Source organism: Phycomyces blakesleeanus, assembly GCF_001638985.1.
Source record: "Phycomyces blakesleeanus NRRL 1555(-) unplaced genomic scaffold PHYBLscaffold_44, whole genome shotgun sequence".
Lineage (NCBI taxonomy): Eukaryota > Fungi > Mucoromycota > Mucoromycetes > Mucorales > Phycomycetaceae > Phycomyces > Phycomyces blakesleeanus.
Genome location: NW_017265173.1, coordinates 89,041 through 107,520, shown reverse-complemented (window position 1 = coordinate 107,520; position 18,480 = coordinate 89,041). Strand labels below are relative to the sequence as shown.

The window sequence follows — 18,480 nt, the reverse complement described above, 5'->3', positions numbered from 1 at the left end:
AAAAACGTAGTTTAAAAAATAAAAAATGGCAGTTATGTTACCATTTCGTTCACACATTCCAAAAATTATTAATCTTAATAATTGTTGACATCTTTGATATTCAATAAAACATATATTTCAATACTCAAAGTGGTCATTACAACTTACAAACATTTTTTACAGTATTGAAAATATTGTACAGCAACAAAAAAGTGTTTTCATGATACTTTTTTAAATTGCTATGAATGACATTACCATCTTACAACAAATGGCGGAGATTTTATTGGGTTTCGACCAAAAAAATGGCGGTTATGGGCCTACTTTTGGCCCAACTGCCATTCATTCTGCCGTAGTGTCTGGTACGGAAGGCTAAATTCACATACAGAGACCTATCATAATTCTCATTCTACCACCCCTTTTTTTTTATTCCTACTATTTTCTGGATTTACTCTCGCAATAATCTATTTATAAACTCATAGTAGAAAAATATATGTCTTTTACACACAACAGGCATTCTTGAAAACATTTGAATAAAGACTATGAATTGATAATATCATAATTGTCATGTCTCTTTCTATGTTTAATAATATAGAAAAGAACTTGTTAGAAGAATTTAATTAAACAACCATAAAATATAATGCTTTTTTTTTACTATAAAGTCGGTGCGAATAAAGTATATTTTACGCTTGTTCCTCTTTTTATTTTCAATAAATCACATCAAACAAAACACATAAAATGTCTTCTATCCCCCACCACTGTAATGTTGTCTGCCGTTGTGCTCAATGTAGCAGAAATTCATAGGGATACTCATTGGTGACAAGCAGAACCGCTGAGCACCATATTAGAAAAGATGAGCTTGAGAGAATCGAGAGACTGGATATGGCTGAAAGATTGGCAAATAGTATGTTATATTCAGGGTTTATTTTTCGATTACTGAGTAATAACTTCTTTATTTTTTTAATTTTAATGAAACACAGCTGTGCAAGAAGAACAAATGATGGACGTTGATACCCAATGTAAGAAAAGAAAAGAAAAAAAAATTTAAAAACCAGTAGAGACAATAAGCTAAACTAATCTATATTTGTATATATCCCGACCTGTCAATCTGAATCCATCGAAAAAATAGACGATCAGGCCAACTCACCTGATTTGAATGCTGCCACGATGGCTGACAATGTCTCGGTAGACAATGAGATCAGCGAGGTCAATGGCAATGACTCTGACATTGAAAGAGACATGAACTCTGACTCTGGCAGTGGTGAAGAAGAAGGTGTCGAGACAGACGTTGAAGAGTTTGTTAATGAAGGTCAGTCATAAATGATTTTGTTTTCTTAAAAACAGACCTAAAGAAAATTTGTTCTAATTTATATTTGTTAATTTTAAATAGACCCATTTGATGCTCCTAACATGCCTGAAAACCCTGTCCATTGGTTCATTGCTACCTTTGCCGTTCTTTTTATCTCGCGTTATGTTGTTAACAAAGGTGCCGCCATATTGATTGAATTTATCAATCAGTTACTCAAGATCTACGGCAAAGATTTCCAATTACCAACAAGTCTTATTGGCCTGCAAAGAATGACTGGTTTTTCCAATTACGCCAATGGTATCAAGAAGTCTGTTGTATGTGAAGACTGCCACAAGGTTTACAAACAAGATGTGCCTCTCCCTACTCATTGCGACTTCAAAAAGCATGGTTCTCAATCAGCATGCAATTGTGAATTGATGAAGGTTTCATCTTCTGGTGCCATGGTAGCCAAGCAATCATATGTCTACAACTCTATCCAGAGATCATTACAAGTTTTCTTTCTTCGTTCTGGGTTCAAGCAAAAAATCAGACAATGGAACAAAGAGCTTAAGGTCATAGATACACTATGCGACGTCTATGATGGTGCTATGTGGAAGGAGCTAAAGGACCAAAGTGGCGTATCGTTTGTGGATGAACCTCGTTCATTGATGCTAACAATGAACATCGACTGGTTCCAGCCATTTGATGACGTTACATATTCAACTGGAGCTATCTACCTTGCAATAAATAACTTGCCTCGTGAGGAAAGATTTAAGCCTGAAAATGTCATCCTTGTTGGTTTGATGCCTGGTCCTAAGGAGCCAAAGACCAAAGAGATCAACCACTATTTAAAGCCAATAGTCGATGAATTGCTGCAGTTGTTTACGGGGATAACCATCCCGACCTTTGAGTGCCCAGCCAGTGTTAATGTACGTGCCGCGTTACATATGGTTGCCTGTGACATCCCCGCCACCAGGAAGACCAGTGGATTCACCGCCCACAACAGTACTTGTGCATGCCCCAGATGTGTGAGGCAGTTTACCATGTTACCAAGCACCAATCAGGTCGACTTCAGTGGGTTCGACTATTCGACGTGGAAAATCCGTAGCAGTCTGGAAAACAGGTTGCATGCTGAGGAGTTGAAGAGTGCCAGTACGCCCTCAGAAAGGCATCAGTTGGAAATCGAAAATGGTGTTCAATGGTTGCAGCTGTATCGCCTTGGATACTTTGATCTAGTACGTGGAATGATCATCGATCCCATGCATAATTTATTCCTGGGGACACCAAAGAGAATGATGGAGCGGTGGATAAAAGAAGGACTGATAGACAATAGAAAGCTAGCTACGATGCAAACAATGGCAGAGACAATGGTGGTGCCAATGGATTACGTGGTGTTGAAATCGAAGATTGGAAAGGGCTTTCCATACATGAAAGCTGATGAATGGAAGTCCTGGGTGCTAGTGTATTCACCTATCTTGTTGAAGGCCGTCCTGCCAATTGAAATGTTCAGAAATTGGATCAGTTTTGTTGATGCCTGCCGCCAATTAGTAAAGCCAAGTATCACGTTCTCTGACATTGACAATGGCCATAAATTTCTTCAAGAATTCTGTACTGAGTGCCAGCGTATTTACACTCCAACTATTCTCACCTGTAACATGCATTTACATCTCCATCTTCGCGAGACCATCCGTGATTTTGGACCAGTATATGGATATTGGCTCTTTGGGTTTGAGCGATATAATGGTCTGCTAAAGAACGTGAATACGAACAGAAAAGATTCCTTTGAGGTTACATACATGAATAGTTTCGTCCAAGATACATTCAAAGGTGATTTCGTTCATGCTGCTCTCACATGCCCAAGCCAAGTACCGTTTCTTCCTCTTCTTGCCAAGCTTACTGTCACAGCTCAACCCTCCACTTCAAAAAATACAATAACTTTTCCCCAGCGCCCGTTCAGACTATCAGCCTTCATCCAAGCATACTCAAACCCTTCTCTTCCAGTCCTTGGCAATGAACCTCTTCCTCCATCCGCATTTCCTCTCCATATCGAACCCCCATCAGCAATGAGTGATGTCGACTATCCTCATTTGCTTGATTACTATAAAGTCGCATACTGCATGCCAAATCTTGAAGGTTACCAGCATCCCTCCTTTCCATTCTCCTTTGTCGACAACCAAATCATAAAGTTGAAATCAATCAATTTGCTTGGTCAGGTTTACAAAGGCTGCAAATATGCTTCTGGTCGCGGCTCATTTGTTTAATCTCTGTTCCTTGGAAGTCAAGGCAATAATTGGTTGGCATACACTGGCCAAATTCAGTATCTGTTCTTGCACTCTTTCACTCCACCAGTAGACAACACAGAGCTCCAAACACGTGTCGTTTATCAAGATAAACACGTGTTTGCGTTTGTTAAATGGTTCCAGATTGAGCATGACCATTCAAGAGAGTTGGAAAGTGTTGACATCTGCAGTGCAGATTTTATTGCGTGTAATTTTGAATGCATCTTGCCAGTACATCGAATATCATCAGTTGTTGCAACATGTGATTATAAAACCAGCACAAATAATAAGAAAATACTTGTCAACGCTTTACCACACAAACAATACAATTAATATTTAATACATTTCTTTTTTAATAAAAAATTTCAATACATAAGCTAATGTAGTCTTATTATATATGTTGCGAACAATACATATGTGTTAAGAAATTTTGAGAGTAAAAGAAAAAAAAAACGACAAAAAATGAGTTTTATTTATGACCCATATTTAAGAGCCCATTGAGGTAGAGCAGGATCTAAATCAATTGGGACTGTTGATTCCACTGTTCTACCATAAACTCTCTTAAGCAGTTGGCGGGAATTTGCACCCAATTGCTTAACAACAAACGAGTCAACCTCCGTAATGAATTTGTTAAGCTAAGTAATAAACATATATTAACATTCAGCCTGGCATCATTCAAAAAAGAAAACTGTTAGGTTTTACCTTGTCACTTCTCCAACTTGGGCGAGCAACACGAATCTCATTTCTTGGCTGAGGGGGGGACATATCATCATCTGATTTGCCTTCAGACATGACCGACTTTTGGATCAGTCCAGAGCAGTTTTGACCCATCTTGAGATCAATGTCAGCCTTGTAAGCATCATAAGCAAGGTGATGGCGAGTGTAGTTCTAAAGGAAAAAGACAATACAATTAATATTCTAATTGTTATTATTTAGCATAAATTGAAAATATAGTTTACATCAGTTTCACGGCCAGATCTTCTTGAATTAGTATTCAAGGCTCGTCTTGTTTCCGGAAGTTCCCTTTGCTGGCAACGTCTACTACAGAAGTTTGTATACATACACTTACGAAGGTCGCGTGTCCTCAGATCAGTGCCAGCAAACTTCTTTTCCAAGTAATACAAGAGTTGTTTGACTAACTCTCTATTTGGAGAGTGATCAAAATGAACATCAACTGCTCACTTTGGTTTTATGGCGTTTGCTTGGATTTTAGCTTTGGGTTCCACATATAACCATGAATGTATCCCTATTATATTTTAATTAGCAACAAGATTGGCAAGTGTCTTTTGTATCTTTATACTTACAAATACAGTGTTAGTATCACTTGATTCGGTGATAGGAAGGGCAGCAGAAGTGGATGCAACACTAGTGGGCACATGCGCAGATACTGGGAGGGCAGACAAGACATCAATGCCATTAATGGCGGTTGCGTTACCAGTGATCACTACACCAATTCTTGTATCCATCAATGTGATCTTATCCTTCATGGCCGTCATCTCTTCTTTCATCGCATTCAAAGCTTGTAGCAACTGGACATCAGTGCTAGCAAGAGAAGGAGCGAGTCTGCGGTTGGGGGTAGGCATTATTTGTAATACATTATAATATTTTCAATTGTTAATATTAGTTCTTTTTCTTTTTTATTCTCTTTTGTAAGATACAATCCATCTATTTTGTTATGTAAATTACAATAAATTCGCAACGTAGATTTGTTGAGATGATATAATCAAGAGTGAGTGACATTGAATTGCAAGTAGAAATATTAAGTATTTATAGGTGGTAGTGATGCTTCAGGAACACTTCAAAGACAACTTCTTGAAACACTGAGATGTAAATCGGCCTTGATACATTTTTTGGCCTCAATTGATCACCTCTTTTCAGTTTTTTTTTGCTATCGTTTATTGGATAAGCTTTTCGGTATTTTGTTTCAAATGCGGAAAAAAAATTTACGTCTTTTTCTTTCTTCTTTTCTGCTCCTTTCCTCTTTTCCAACGTTTGTCATTATTATATTAGTGGCTTTTTTTTGGTAACATACTTCTTTATTAAATACTTTTTTATAAACAATAAAAATTAATACATTCTTTTATTATCATAATAGATACTTGTTTGCTCTCATTTAAATGCATTCATTTCCCAATCGCTATCCAGATTAACAAAGGTCAATATTATATTTTGCGAAATTAACATCTATAAAAATCCTTCTGACTTGTTTTTTTTATTACAGACTTGATCATTAAGAATAACTGCTACAAATGAATTTGGTTAAAAACATCAAGGTAGTATATATATATATATATTATTTTGATATGTATCTTACTAAAATGAAGTCTTATTATAGATGAATACTGTTGATCCCGTCTTTGATTTCCCTTACATTATACAGCTGGAAATGACATTACATGGTAAGGATCACTACTTTATTTTTTATTTTAGTTATATTAATATTATAATATGTTAACATAAAATATTATTATTTTTCACTAGAGTTCTATCAAGTGTTTACAAAGACAATCTATCTCTGTTAATATATATTCTTGCTACTGGTATGTAAATTATTTATTATTTTATTCGATTCACAAAAATTAATGTTTTTCGTTGTTTTTATAGTGAAAGATATCATAAGAAACGCCATGGATTATCAATATTGGCATCTATTTTTTGCTCGCTCTTTTCCAATATTTACAATGTAAGTATAAAAGTGTACACAAAATATAAAAGCATACTACATTAAATGTAGTACCCAGCACACATAGCTAATAATTTTTCTATGCTTCTTAAAAACTGTTGTATTTCAACAAACAGTCTGCTTTCTTTTTATATTTTCAGATATTTCTTTTCTGTAGATAATTATTCTATTCAAACAGTATCAAGCAGACCAGTAGAAGCAATAACGGATATCTAATAAATCAATACTATAAGATTGTTATAGTTCTAGAAACATTCTGTTCTTTCCAAATAAATACTATTATAAACTTTTACCAATAAAACAATTTCTGAAAATAAAATAAAAACGATTAAACTATACTATGGTTCAGAATCTAAAGAATTGCTCAAGTATTGAATTTAATTGGATATAAAAGATAACAAAGAGGTGTAATGTTGAACTATACTACTGTGTCAAGATCGAAAATAAATATATTATCCACCTTTAAAGCTGCATATAAAACATATAAAAATAAAACCTTGGTTTCAAAAAAATCTTTTCAATATCCCAAGTCAGATCAACACACCGAAAGTGCTAAAGAACTATATCCCCATCATTTTTGTTTGACCCCACACATGTGTATAGCTGGTCATGGCACATGGTGCTAAGCCAAACTTGTTACATGGTGATATGTATCTGGACTCAATGTTAAACCCTGTCTTGACACCTGAGTAACTACGCCTTTACACATACGTATGTCAGGTCATTTTTCCAGTGTTGCGAATGGAATCTATAAATGCAAAATTCCAGAATTTAATTATTCTGTCACTCAGAATTCCCCATACTATTGCATATGTGTAGAAATCTAATTTCTCAGTGGGAACTGTTCATTCAGCTACCAATTGTCATGTTGCAATCTAGTATTTCTTTTCTGGCACTTGTAACTAAGTCACAGAATCAATACCACTGGGGATTGTTAAGTTTTTAAGAATAGTTTTTAGATAAGAATAAAGATGATTTTCATTAAATGTAATTCTTGACTATTTATACAAAACAATTGTTGTTTTCTGGCTAAAAGAATAGCTACGGTAATATGTCTTAGATGGTGGTTATCCAGTAATATCTTTACAAGTATCACTGCAAAAACCATTGGGAATTATTATAATAATAGGTTTTGATTATCGGGATATTTTGTCACATAAAAATGAATTACTCGTAAATATTAAGGAAATCATAGTTGACAAGTTATTGAATAAAGTGTCAAAAATAATTGAATATTATCTTATTCCAAAAATAAAAACCGGGAGTTTAGGTATAATGTCTGTGTATCAACTGTTCTCGGGGATCAATTATATAGACTATTCCAAATGCAGAACAATGTATTATCTACCACTGATTACACCTGTAATTTGATGTAGGCCTTGTTTTTGTAATAACAGGCGTAATAACAGGGCACTTCTTTAATGTTTATTGGCTAAATGAATCGAAGAAAAAATTCTCATAGGTGCAAATGCTAAGCACGAGTTACTCAATTGGATATTGTTTTGTTTTGAAAAATGGTTTTTTATTTGTTTTTATTTTGGATAAAAAAAGCCTTTTTTTTTGGCAATAATAAGAATTCTATATAGTATTACTATTAAATACACTAATCTGTTATATTGTACTTCTTATAAATTTTGTTTCAGAATTTTTTGAATTAATAAACTCGGGTAGTGAGTATATATGCTTACTGAAGCTATTTGATTAAAGGGAGTAGAAAGATACTTACATACTGTTAGAATAATTTGTTAATAATGGAATAAAACACAGATTTATATTATCAAAAGCTACGAGCCAATGCGTCATTCAAGTATATATTACAAAGAAAGGAATATAAAACATATATATACATATTTACTAAAGGAACATGTCTTGTCCTTGAGTACCGGTCATATAAGAATGTGAAGAACCATTTCAACTATAAAAAAGGAGAGTGAGAATGCTGATATAAAAAAACAAAACAAAATAAAAACAACACAATAATAAAATGAATAACACGTACCCTTATATTCTTTAAATGATTTGTTTTTACTGACCATATGTAAATCAAGGGTGAGCTATATTTAAAGTAGATGTTAGATATTGTTTTTAATACTGGGAAGAAGATGTTGATATAGATATATACGTACATGCCACCAATATGTTTTTGTGTTTTTTTTTGTCTGCACCGGTTATATCAGAGAAATATATGTAATGGCTATTTAAAGTAATTTATAGTTAGTAAAATAATGATATATTTAATAGTAAAGTACCTCTTGTATAATGAAAGACACCTGCATCATATGTATATATTAAGGGTGCCTAAAGTGAAACATAGTAGGATTAAAAGAGTGTTATTTTTATTAATATTATTAAAGAGTAGAGAAAAACAGAAAAAGGTGGGAAAATAAAAAACAGTGTTTGAAAAAGCCGTAGACCCTGAAAAAGTTATTAGACTGTTTCTCTTACTTTGAAAAAAAAATTGTCTACTAATTATAGCTTTATATGTTTCATAAAACAATTGTTACTTACTATATACCTAAAGAAGTTGTTTTCTAGCTCAATTTTTTTCAAAATAATATATTTCGATCTCCTCGATCATTTAAATAAAGAAGTATTTACACACTCATACACTTGCTCAACTTGCTCACTTAATCATTAACATAATTGTTTAATCACTCAATTACTCTACAATTCTTTACGTGTAAAGTACTCTCTTAAAAATTTATTAAAATAGAAATATCAGGCAATATATACCAGAAACTTATTATTTTATTATATAAAAATACAGATAATGGCTCCAAGAACTAACATCAACCAGAACGCACGTACCAATGGATCAACATCTAGGCCATTGATCAACGCAGTCAACACTGGGCGTATAGAATCGTCAAATCCAATGATTGCTCCTAGACCAGAAAATATGTCAATTCCAGTGTCAGAGTTTAATGATGTAGTCAGTCTTCTCGCTACACTCAATGACAAAATGACAGCCGTTAGTTCCGATGTTAGTGAATTGAAAGGTAATTAAACACAAACTATATTGTTTTCCAATAGACTGACTATTTGAACAGTACAATGCCAGGTGGGTGCTCAATTGACTGGCATGCAAGCCGTTCTGGATTCTGATATGGATCCTCAGGACATCATAAGCAGCTCAAGACACCCAAAGATCTCAGTAAGCTCAAATACTAAAATTATAAAAACAATCTCCCTTTAAATCTAACATCAATATATCTTTAATAGAGTATTATTCGGGGGCGGTTAAGAGATATTAATCTTAAGACAGATGATTTGGAGTTGATCAGAGAGAATGATGATAAACCAACTTGGGATGTCAATGTTGGTTTTTCTGACGAGTTTAACAAGAATCTTGCAAGTGATTTGATGCTTTACATTCGTCGTCAACCTGTAGCAGCCATGGTACCACCAAAAGAGCTATGTGGTATAATTGTAAACAGCTATTACAATCGCTTGGCTGCTAGTAAGCTTACTGAAGAAGACAGACAGACAAACACTACCTCAAACAGAAGAGGAAATAGAAAGACTGCTGTAAGCATTTCTATTTATAATAATTCAATTTTGACAAGTATACTTAAAATATTATATATATCGTAGCTTAATAAAAGGAGAAAAAGAACGTACACAAAGCATAAGGATGCTGTCACTGAAAAGTTTAATCGGGATTATAATGGCGTTTTTTACAGAGATGCAATGTCTGGTGATGAGACAGAAACCGATACTTCTGTTGTTGCATCTCGTCCTGATTGGCGTAGTGATGAGGTAATGTTTTATATAAAATGGTTTTTCTGTTGTTTGATTCCTGATGTATATATACATTTATAGTTGAATACCGTGTTTGACTTTCTTGATGAGCTCGCCAGAGATGACTTGGGAAAAAGAGCAACGCAGTTGAAGTCGCAGAGTCATGTGTTAGTACACAAGACAATTCCTCGTGGCTTGGTCACAAAAATGCCTACGTGGTCAAAACGCGTATAATAAAATTTCTGTCTTTTTAGTTGCACTCTTTATCACATCTCTTTTTATGTCTATGAACTATGTTTTATATTATTATTAGTTTAAAAAAAAGATAGAGTATTTTATTAAGCGTACAGCTTTCTTGGCAGAGGAATAACAACGACTTTTGCCGCACCACTACCAGACACATGACTTCCAATTGCAATTGGCGACAAGATGCGGTGGACAGGCAGAATGTTGTCGTAGTCATACTTCAGAAATTCTGGCTCATACAACTCGATGCCCTGCTTGATTCTAGGTTGATGGCGAGGAATTTTGTACCACTCAACGAAGGCAAATACGTGTTGGGGGTTGTGACAAGGGGAAAGGTTGGTGTGCGTGAGGTTTGGTGTAAAATCGTGCAAGAACAAGTACTTAATACGACCAGCATATCTTTCCTCAGAGTCTCCACTTTTTTCAATAAATTTCGCTTGTATATGCGATCCTCTCACGACCAAGCCTTCTCCACCTGTGTAAACTTGTCCAAGAAGATTGATGGACGAAATCTTCTGGATTCGGTCATTCACAAACCAACAATTCCTGATTGTTGTCTTGGCACTGCAAAGACAATCATCGTCATACTCAATTTTATAGAAATCGAGCAGACAATCATACTCAGATTTTCTCATTGTTGTTGGTGGCTTCAAACACAATGGTAGAGCGGAAAGAGGTAGAGGTTCGTTGCCAAATGTTTGCTTTGAAGGCTTTTCAGCAGATTGTAGGAACGTTGGCAAGTGAAAGAATGACGGTATCAAAGGATGTGGCGAAAGTGCAGGATTATAGATTTTACGACCAGACAGCTTGAGAAAGAGAGAGAGGAGTAAAGGGCTGGTAACATTTCTGAGATGCGCTTGACAAAAGTCACCATTGTAAGAACTCTCAAGAAACCTTTTCATGTAGGTATTCTCGAACCCTCTCTTCTGGTTTGTCTCAAACCCTTTCAATACACCATTATAGCGCTCAAAGCTAAATAGCCAAAATCCGTAAATTGGCCCAAAGTCCTCAATCGTTTCTTTTAGATGGAGATGGAGATGCATGTTTTGCGTGAATACATCTGGTTTATAAAAGTCTTCACAACCAACACAGAACTCCTCCAAACTTTCGTGAGCTTTTTTGATCTCATTTTTGGTGATACTTGGCTTCGTCAATTCTCTGCATGCATCGACAAAATGGATCCAATTGCCAAGCAGATCATCTCGCAGGCGTGTCTTAAGCAGAACAGGAGAGTATATCAGGCACCATGATTTCCACTCATCTGCCTTCATAAACGGAAATTTCTTTCCAATCTTTATCTTCAGAGTCGTATACCCTACAGGGAGTACCATTCTATTAGCCTCTTCCTGCATCTCTACAAAATCTTTGTCATCAAGCAAATTGTTTGCAATCCAAATATCCATCATTCGTTTTGCAGTCCCGAGAAAAAGGTTGTGCATGGGATCGATAATGGTTGCACGCACTGGCTCAAAGTACACAAGTCGATGAAGCTCAGACCAACGAACACCATTCTCAATCTCCAATCGCTTTCTCTCTGTCAATGTCTTTGCATTCTTCCACAGGTTTGCATGTCTGCGATTTTCTTCTTTTGTGCGGCCTACCCATTCCGAAAACTTAAGCCCAAAATAGTTTACAGCAGTGGTCCCATCAACACGAGCAAACTGACGATTGCATTTGTAGCATGCACATGTGCTGTTGTGAGATGTAAACCCACACGTCTTTCTTGCAGCAGGGATGTCGCATGCAACCATCAACAGAGCAGCACGCACCAGAGCACCTGAGCAGTTATATGTATCAATTGTGATACCTTTATACAATAGCATAAGTTCATCAACAAGAGGACGCAAATAGTTATTGATTTCGTCGGTGCTTGCTTCTTTAGGTCCAGGCATCAATCCAACAAGAATGACATTTTCTGCCTTGTTCCGCTCTTCTCTCGGCAGATTGTTAATTGTCAGGTATATCGCACCACAAGAATATGTTACTCCATCAAATGGTTGAAACCAATCAATGTTCAGTGTCAATAGTAATGATCGTTCCTTCGAAACAAACTGGACACCATCCTCATCCACTAATTCGTTCCACATCTTTCCATCATATACATCGAATAAAGTACCGTCGACTTTTGGTTCATGATTCCATCTGTTGATCATACTCTCAAAAGAAGGACGTGTAAACATTTTTTTCAAGGTAGTTGTCAACGAGTTATAAACAAATGTGCACTTTGGAATCATGGCGTTCTTCATACTAGACTTGTAGAGATCATTCTTACAATGCGTCTTACTACCAACTCTTTTGAAATTGCAGGATGTATGTGTGTTGTTGCTGTAATCGTACAATGTGTGACAATTACTGCATGCTACATATTTTGATACGCCGTTTGTCAAGTCATTGTATCCTGTCATTTTCCTCAAACCCGGAATGCTTGTGGGAAGTCGGAAATCCTCTCCATAATGTTCGAGGATTGTATTTATGAATGTAATCAAAATTACTGCGCCTTCATCCACAATGAAGCTAGAAATAAATATCACAGTGAAAACCGCAATTACTCGATGCCAAATATTCTCTGGAAGGTTTTCTGTAGACTCTGTAAGTTATCATAAAATAATATTAATTTTTTGTTTCTTTAAGTCAAACCTTTTTTCTTCAATCATAGTTTATTTTTAATATTTACCCTGTTCTTGCTCTCTGTTCTGTTCTTCTTGCTCAAATTCATCCAACGACTCATATTCAGACTCATACTCTGAGGTATACTCCTCTGTTTCAAAAAGAGATTCTTCCACCAAAAGAGGTAAGTGGGTATTGACATACTGCTCTGGTGAGGGTGCACCATTGGAGTAATTATCATCTATTGGTACCGAGTTTAAATAGAGTGCGCATTGGGTATAAAAAATAAAATACTATTACATTCAATATGTTCTTCAATTTGATCTACGTCCATATCAGCTTCACCAGTGTTTACTTCGGCTGTCAAAACTATTTGTTCTAATGGATTAGAATACATCCTATAAATAAATGAAAAATTGATAACTTAATTTACCATTAATGGTTTTATCCATATTCCTGTCATTATCATTCTGGGCATGACGCTTGGCAGTTCTTTTATCTGTCATGGTGTATCCAAGAGGATTGCGATTGCATCTTGTGCATTTGCAATGAACTTCATTGGGATTGGCAATGGAAAACATTTTTTCACTTAATTTTTTTTAATAACAAAGGAAGTGTGTAACAGCTGTTGCTTATTATAATTGTCTTTATTATTTTGAAAAAATTCTCTCAGGGACTCTGATATATATTAGGCCAATGATATGTCTTTAAATATATTCTCGCTGCTAAACACAGGAAATGACCTGGGTTGTAATTTTTTGGCTACTATTATCGATAATTCCAGGTAAGTGGAATTCAATTATTTTAAGGTGTTTTTGCAGTGTATATTCCTCGTCTCCAACATCTAAAACATAGATAAAACACTAATCAGCAAAGTCAAGATCTTTTACCCTAAAAGTCAACCGTTACTGGTTGCTTGTAACTTCCGATTTTGGTCACCGATGTCAACTCTGACATAATAACAAGCCACTAGAACTTGTATCACAAAAATTAAGTACAACAAAATCAAAGTAAAAAATATAATATTATCAGAATATTATTATATTTGGAGAAGCTGGGCGTCGATCCCAGTGCCTCTCGCATGCTAAGCGAGCGCTCTACCATTTGAGCTACATCCCCCATCTCTCTTTCACGTAAGCTACTGTTACACAAGACATAACAAAAAAATTGGTTGCATCCATACAAAAGCTTCATCAATCTGTCCTACATCTTGTTCAAAACGTTACATCCATTGTCAAAAACATTGCATCCATTACCACTGTTGCCTTATCTATCAGCAGAAAAAATTTCAGCCGATTCCGACAACTCTTCATTTTTGCGATCTCAAATGTCAACATTGCTGCCATCCTCTGTCATGCAGGGAATGTCACCCGATCTCGCCTCATTTCTGGGGAACATGCAGGCCCAATTCATGTCACTACAACAACGTACCAATGAACTTGAATCTCTTGCTGCAACTAATGCTAGATTAACTGCTCAATTAGTTAATGCGGAAAAGCTAATTGCTGATCTCAGATCTCAATTAGCATCTCAGGGCAATTGCCAAATTACAACAAATGCATCAACATCATCTGCACCAACCACACCCAAGGAGCCTGGCACTGAGGCTTCTACATGGGCTACAACTGCTGCTGCTGCTCACAACTCTGTTGTTGTTCCTACTGCTCTTTCTGTTTGCAAGACTCCAAGACCTCCTTCTGTTCGCCAGGTTGCTGCTTCTGCTAGAATGTTTGCCATTCCCACTGGTCCCAAAGGATATCAATATGTGTATATCCCACGTTCACGTCGTCTCACACATAGAGAAGTGCGCAACTCTTTGAAAACACTTGGTGTTGATACTGGCCGCATCTTGGATATCAATTTTCCTGCCAAGGATGTAGTTGGCATCCTAGTTCACAACCAGTATGCTGAGAAATTCCAGACCACTCTGACCACAGTTGCCATTGAGATCTTAGATGCGTTTGACCCTTTGGATCCCAAAAACATTGCAGATCCCAAATATAAGTCTCTTTCTGATTCAGAGCTAGAAGAAGTTGCTGCTGAACTTCATTCTGATCGTTGTATGAAGGCTCTCAAGTACCTTCGTCCTCATGTTGCTGTTCCTGTTGGTCATTTCTTTTGTGATCAAGGCTGGATCTCTAAGGAAGATATTCCTGTCCATTCTGTTTCTGGTCCTGGTGCTGGTATTCATGATTTCCAATCACCATCTCGTCGTACCTCTGTTGCAATGTCTGAATGAGTGAAATCTCATTAGGACTTTGGAATGCTAATGGTCTGCAGCCTCGTGCAATTTATGATGTTCTTCAACACTGTCACTCTCTACATATGCTTTTTATCACTGAAACATGGCTTCTTCCCCCATCTCGTCTCCCCACTTCTTGGTCCCAGATTCATCTTTATGGTTCACCTGTAGCTGGCAGCTACAGAGGTTCTATGGGTGTTTCTGTTCTTATTTCTCCATCTTGTCCTTATCCTGTCACTCAGATTCCTATGTCATCTAATTATGCTTTAGCCATCAAGATTGGTTCCCTCAGAATTGTATGCCTGTACTTACCGCCCTCTATGTCCACCCATGATGCTCTTGCAGTTCTCTCATCCATTCCTTTGACCAATGACACTATTATCTGCGGCGATCTTAATTCACGTTTGGGTTCACTTACTGGTGACTATGCTACTAACACTCGAGGTCTTGCTCTTTGTCAATGGTTAGAAGAACGTGCTCTTACTGTTGTCAATGGCCAGCTCTCACCATGCATACCTACATTCATTTCATTCCGCCAAAATGTGGAGATAAGCAGTATCATTGATCTGTTTATCACTAATATGTCCCTCACCAATGCCACTCTCAACATTCATACCGACCTCTCACTCAACTCTGACCACCGTCTGCTTTCACTTTCATTTACATATGCCATCAATCCAACATCACATGCACCACCACCATCTCGCAAAACATGGAACCTCTCACGTCTTCAAGAACCTGATGTTCTCAAACTATATGCCCACACATTTGTCACTAATTCCACCAACCTCAAATCCACTTTGCAATCGACCTTCGAACACCCTCCTTCCTCACGTCCACCAATTGATGCACTAACTGATGAATTCAACTCACTCATTTATAATTCTTTAAGTAGCTCAATTGGCAACCGTCCTCCCCGTCCTTCCCACTGGAAAAAATTCTGGAATCCAGTACTTCAAGCAGCTGCAGAGCACCGCAATTTCTGCTACAAGAAATGGCGCCGTGCATGTGGTATAGACAGAATTCATTGGTGGGATAAGCATCTCAAAGCGCAGGCAGAATTCCAACATCAAGTGCAATCATCTAAGCGCCAATCATGGCATGCTTTCTGCAAATCAATGGAACAAGACTTTTCCAAAGCAACATCAAAGATCAAGCTACTCAAACGCCGACGGCAGCCTCAGCACATGTTTCAACATAGTGATGGACCAGCAACAGCAGCAACAATTATGTGTGAGCATCTTGCATCTGTATACAGTGGCAGTATCCTCCCAGATCAGCGTCCTCCTCCTCCTCTTCACAGTACTAGTCTGCCTTTTGCCTCTGCCAACTCGCCATTTGTTTCTTCAGTGGTAGAGGGATGCATGCAATTTATGCCTAACCGCAAGGCACCAGGCCCAGATCACATCAGAGCAGAAATGTTGAAAGTAATTCGACCACAAATTGCTCCACTACTCTCACTCTTGTTCACCATCTGTTGGCAATGGTCATATGTACCTGTTATTTGGCGTCAGGCTCAAGTTTTTCCCATTTACAAAAAGGGAGATCCATCAATTGCTGCTAACTATCGACCTATTTCACTAACTTCTGTTGTGCGGAAACTGATGGAAATGTGTATTTCTCCAGTGCTTCACAAGTTTTCCCCTCCTCTGGATGTTGCTCAGGGTGGTTTCCGTCCTAGACGTGGTGCCATGGACCAAGCTCTCTGTCTGCATGACCTCATGAAAGCACACTTCCACCGCCATCACCATTATCCTGTTGTTGCATTCTTAGACATAAAGGCAGCTTATGATACAGTAGACCGACGAGTCATTTGGGATGCTCTTGCTAGACGTCACACACCACCAGCTTTACTTGGACTTCTTGTCAATATGTTTGATAATGTCTCTATATCTGTTCTTCTTGGCAACTTCTCTTCTCATTCTTTTTCTCCCACCACAGGCGTCCTTCAAGGTTCCGTTCTCAGTCCACATTTGTATTCAATCTATATCAACTCCCTGCCACCAATACTCCGCACAGTTGCATCACCACTCACCTCAACACATATCCCATCAACCTCTCCTTCCTCATTGGATGCTTACAATTCTCTTCTTGCCCCATCAGATGTGAATGACTTTCAACACATTCACTTGCCTACTGCCATTAACAGTCTTCTTTTTGCTGATGATGTTGCTATCTTTGGCTCTGTCACTGATGTTCAGAGTATGCTTGACCTTGCTGCCCAACACTCCTTCCAGCTTGGCTACCGTTGGAGTCCTTCAAAATGTGCTGTACTCTATCCTCCTTCACGATCTTTACCACGTTCTACTATCTCTCTGTATGGCGAGTTGCTTCCTGCAGTAAATGAGTTTATATACTTGGGTATACCTTTCTGTAACAAAGGCATCTTTGGACCGTCTGTTGTCACTCATCGTCGTTCTGGAGCATTGGCTGCTATGGCAACTCTTACTGCTGTTGGTGCATGTAGATCTGGTTTCAGTTTGCTCTTAAGTTCACGTCTGTTCAAAACCTTTATACGACCAAAATTCGAGTATGGTCTTGCAATCACATGTCTTTTGCAAAAAGATGTTTTACTTCTAGAGAAAATTCAAGATAAATGCTTGCGAATGATTGTTGGTGGCCATGCAACTTCATCTACTGCAGTCTTGAAACATATCTGCAACCTGCCCAGTATGGCTTTTCGCGTTGACATTCTCAAAACAAAATTTTGTCTTCGGGCACACACTCTTCCTTCTGGTTGTCTTCTCTCTCTGCTCCATTCTCATCATCTCCAAGCATCAACACTATCCACTCTTCACACAAACCCTCTTTTTGCCAGCATTCCCCCTGATCTTAATTGCTCCAGCCGCATAAAACTATCCAAGCACTTTGAGTCTTTTAGACAAGAAAAGTTTGCTCACTTTCGTCTCACCAACACTAAGATTCTCATCCAAGCTTGCCGCCCTCTTCTTGAAGTTGATCCTGTATTGTTTCTTCCTGCTACACGCATAGAACGTGGCCGTCTAGTACGTTGGAGAATGGGCTGGTTGCCTGGTAAGCCAAAGGAGTGTGCATGTGGCTTTGATCATACTTCAAGACGCCATCTCCAATTCTGCATCACAATCCCATCTCAGCTGTTCTCTCAACTTCCAGCACCACCCACAGATGAAGACAACATCATTGACTTTGCTATATCAGCACTACCAATCTCGTCTACACATCCAAGCCCTCTATATTGGAAAGCTCTTCTTACAATACTATGGCATATTGACATGCTATGCAATCCTAATGGCAACTACACACATGAAACCGATCATGGTTCTCTCTGGCACTAGCTCTAATAATTTAATATCTGTTTTCTTTTACTTCTTTTCTTCTTATTTTTGTCTTCTCATTCATGAAAGGTTTCTAGATCTGCAATTCTGTCTCCTCCCTTTCA

At 37.4% G+C, this 18,480-nt stretch overlaps 5 protein-coding genes and 1 non-coding gene across 6 annotated transcripts; 3 read left to right on the top strand and 3 right to left on the bottom strand.

The window, feature by feature from the left end:
* Window positions 1-220: 220 nt before the first annotated feature.
* Window positions 221-3,876, top strand: PHYBLDRAFT_176077 (C2H2-type zinc finger transcription factor; the record flags this gene model as incomplete). Its single annotated transcript, XM_018437646.1, has 8 exons — window positions 221-338; window positions 639-652; window positions 781-880; window positions 957-995; window positions 1,106-1,285; window positions 1,367-1,776; window positions 2,473-3,397; window positions 3,548-3,876. The coding sequence occupies 8 exons, from the start codon at window positions 221-223 to the stop codon at window positions 3,874-3,876; spliced, it is 2,115 nt and encodes a 704-aa protein (XP_018283522.1).
* Window positions 3,877-4,016: 140 nt separating this feature from the next.
* On the bottom strand, window positions 4,017-5,126 carry PHYBLDRAFT_176076 (hypothetical protein; the record flags this gene model as incomplete). Its single annotated transcript, XM_018437645.1, has 5 exons — window positions 4,017-4,178; window positions 4,246-4,431; window positions 4,503-4,686; window positions 4,726-4,789; window positions 4,844-5,126. 5 exons carry the CDS (start codon window positions 5,124-5,126, stop codon window positions 4,017-4,019), a joined length of 879 nt encoding a protein of 292 aa, XP_018283521.1.
* Window positions 5,127-8,996: 3,870 nt separating this feature from the next.
* Window positions 8,997-10,201, top strand: PHYBLDRAFT_153380 (hypothetical protein; the record flags this gene model as incomplete). The annotated part of the gene is made up of 5 exons (XM_018433131.1): window positions 8,997-9,225; window positions 9,277-9,380; window positions 9,449-9,754; window positions 9,821-9,985; window positions 10,049-10,201. The coding sequence occupies 5 exons, from the start codon at window positions 8,997-8,999 to the stop codon at window positions 10,199-10,201; spliced, it is 957 nt and encodes a 318-aa protein (XP_018283520.1).
* Window positions 10,202-12,455: 2,254 nt separating this feature from the next.
* On the bottom strand, window positions 12,456-13,401 carry PHYBLDRAFT_74082 (hypothetical protein; the record flags this gene model as incomplete). The annotated part of the gene is made up of 5 exons (XM_018442976.1): window positions 12,456-12,538; window positions 12,567-12,800; window positions 12,888-13,061; window positions 13,121-13,198; window positions 13,254-13,401. 5 exons carry the CDS (start codon window positions 13,399-13,401, stop codon window positions 12,456-12,458), a joined length of 717 nt encoding a protein of 238 aa, XP_018283519.1.
* A 465-nt stretch (window positions 13,402-13,866) lies between these two features.
* On the bottom strand, window positions 13,867-13,939 carry PHYBLDRAFT_t295. The gene has a single exon. It is a non-coding gene; the product is annotated as a tRNA-Ala (tRNA).
* A 208-nt stretch (window positions 13,940-14,147) lies between these two features.
* PHYBLDRAFT_153378 (hypothetical protein) lies at window positions 14,148-15,059 on the top strand (the record flags this gene model as incomplete). Its single annotated transcript, XM_018433130.1, has 1 exon — window positions 14,148-15,059. One exon carries the CDS (start codon window positions 14,148-14,150, stop codon window positions 15,057-15,059), a length of 912 nt encoding a protein of 303 aa, XP_018283518.1.
* Between the last annotated feature and the right edge of the window lie 3,421 nt (window positions 15,060-18,480).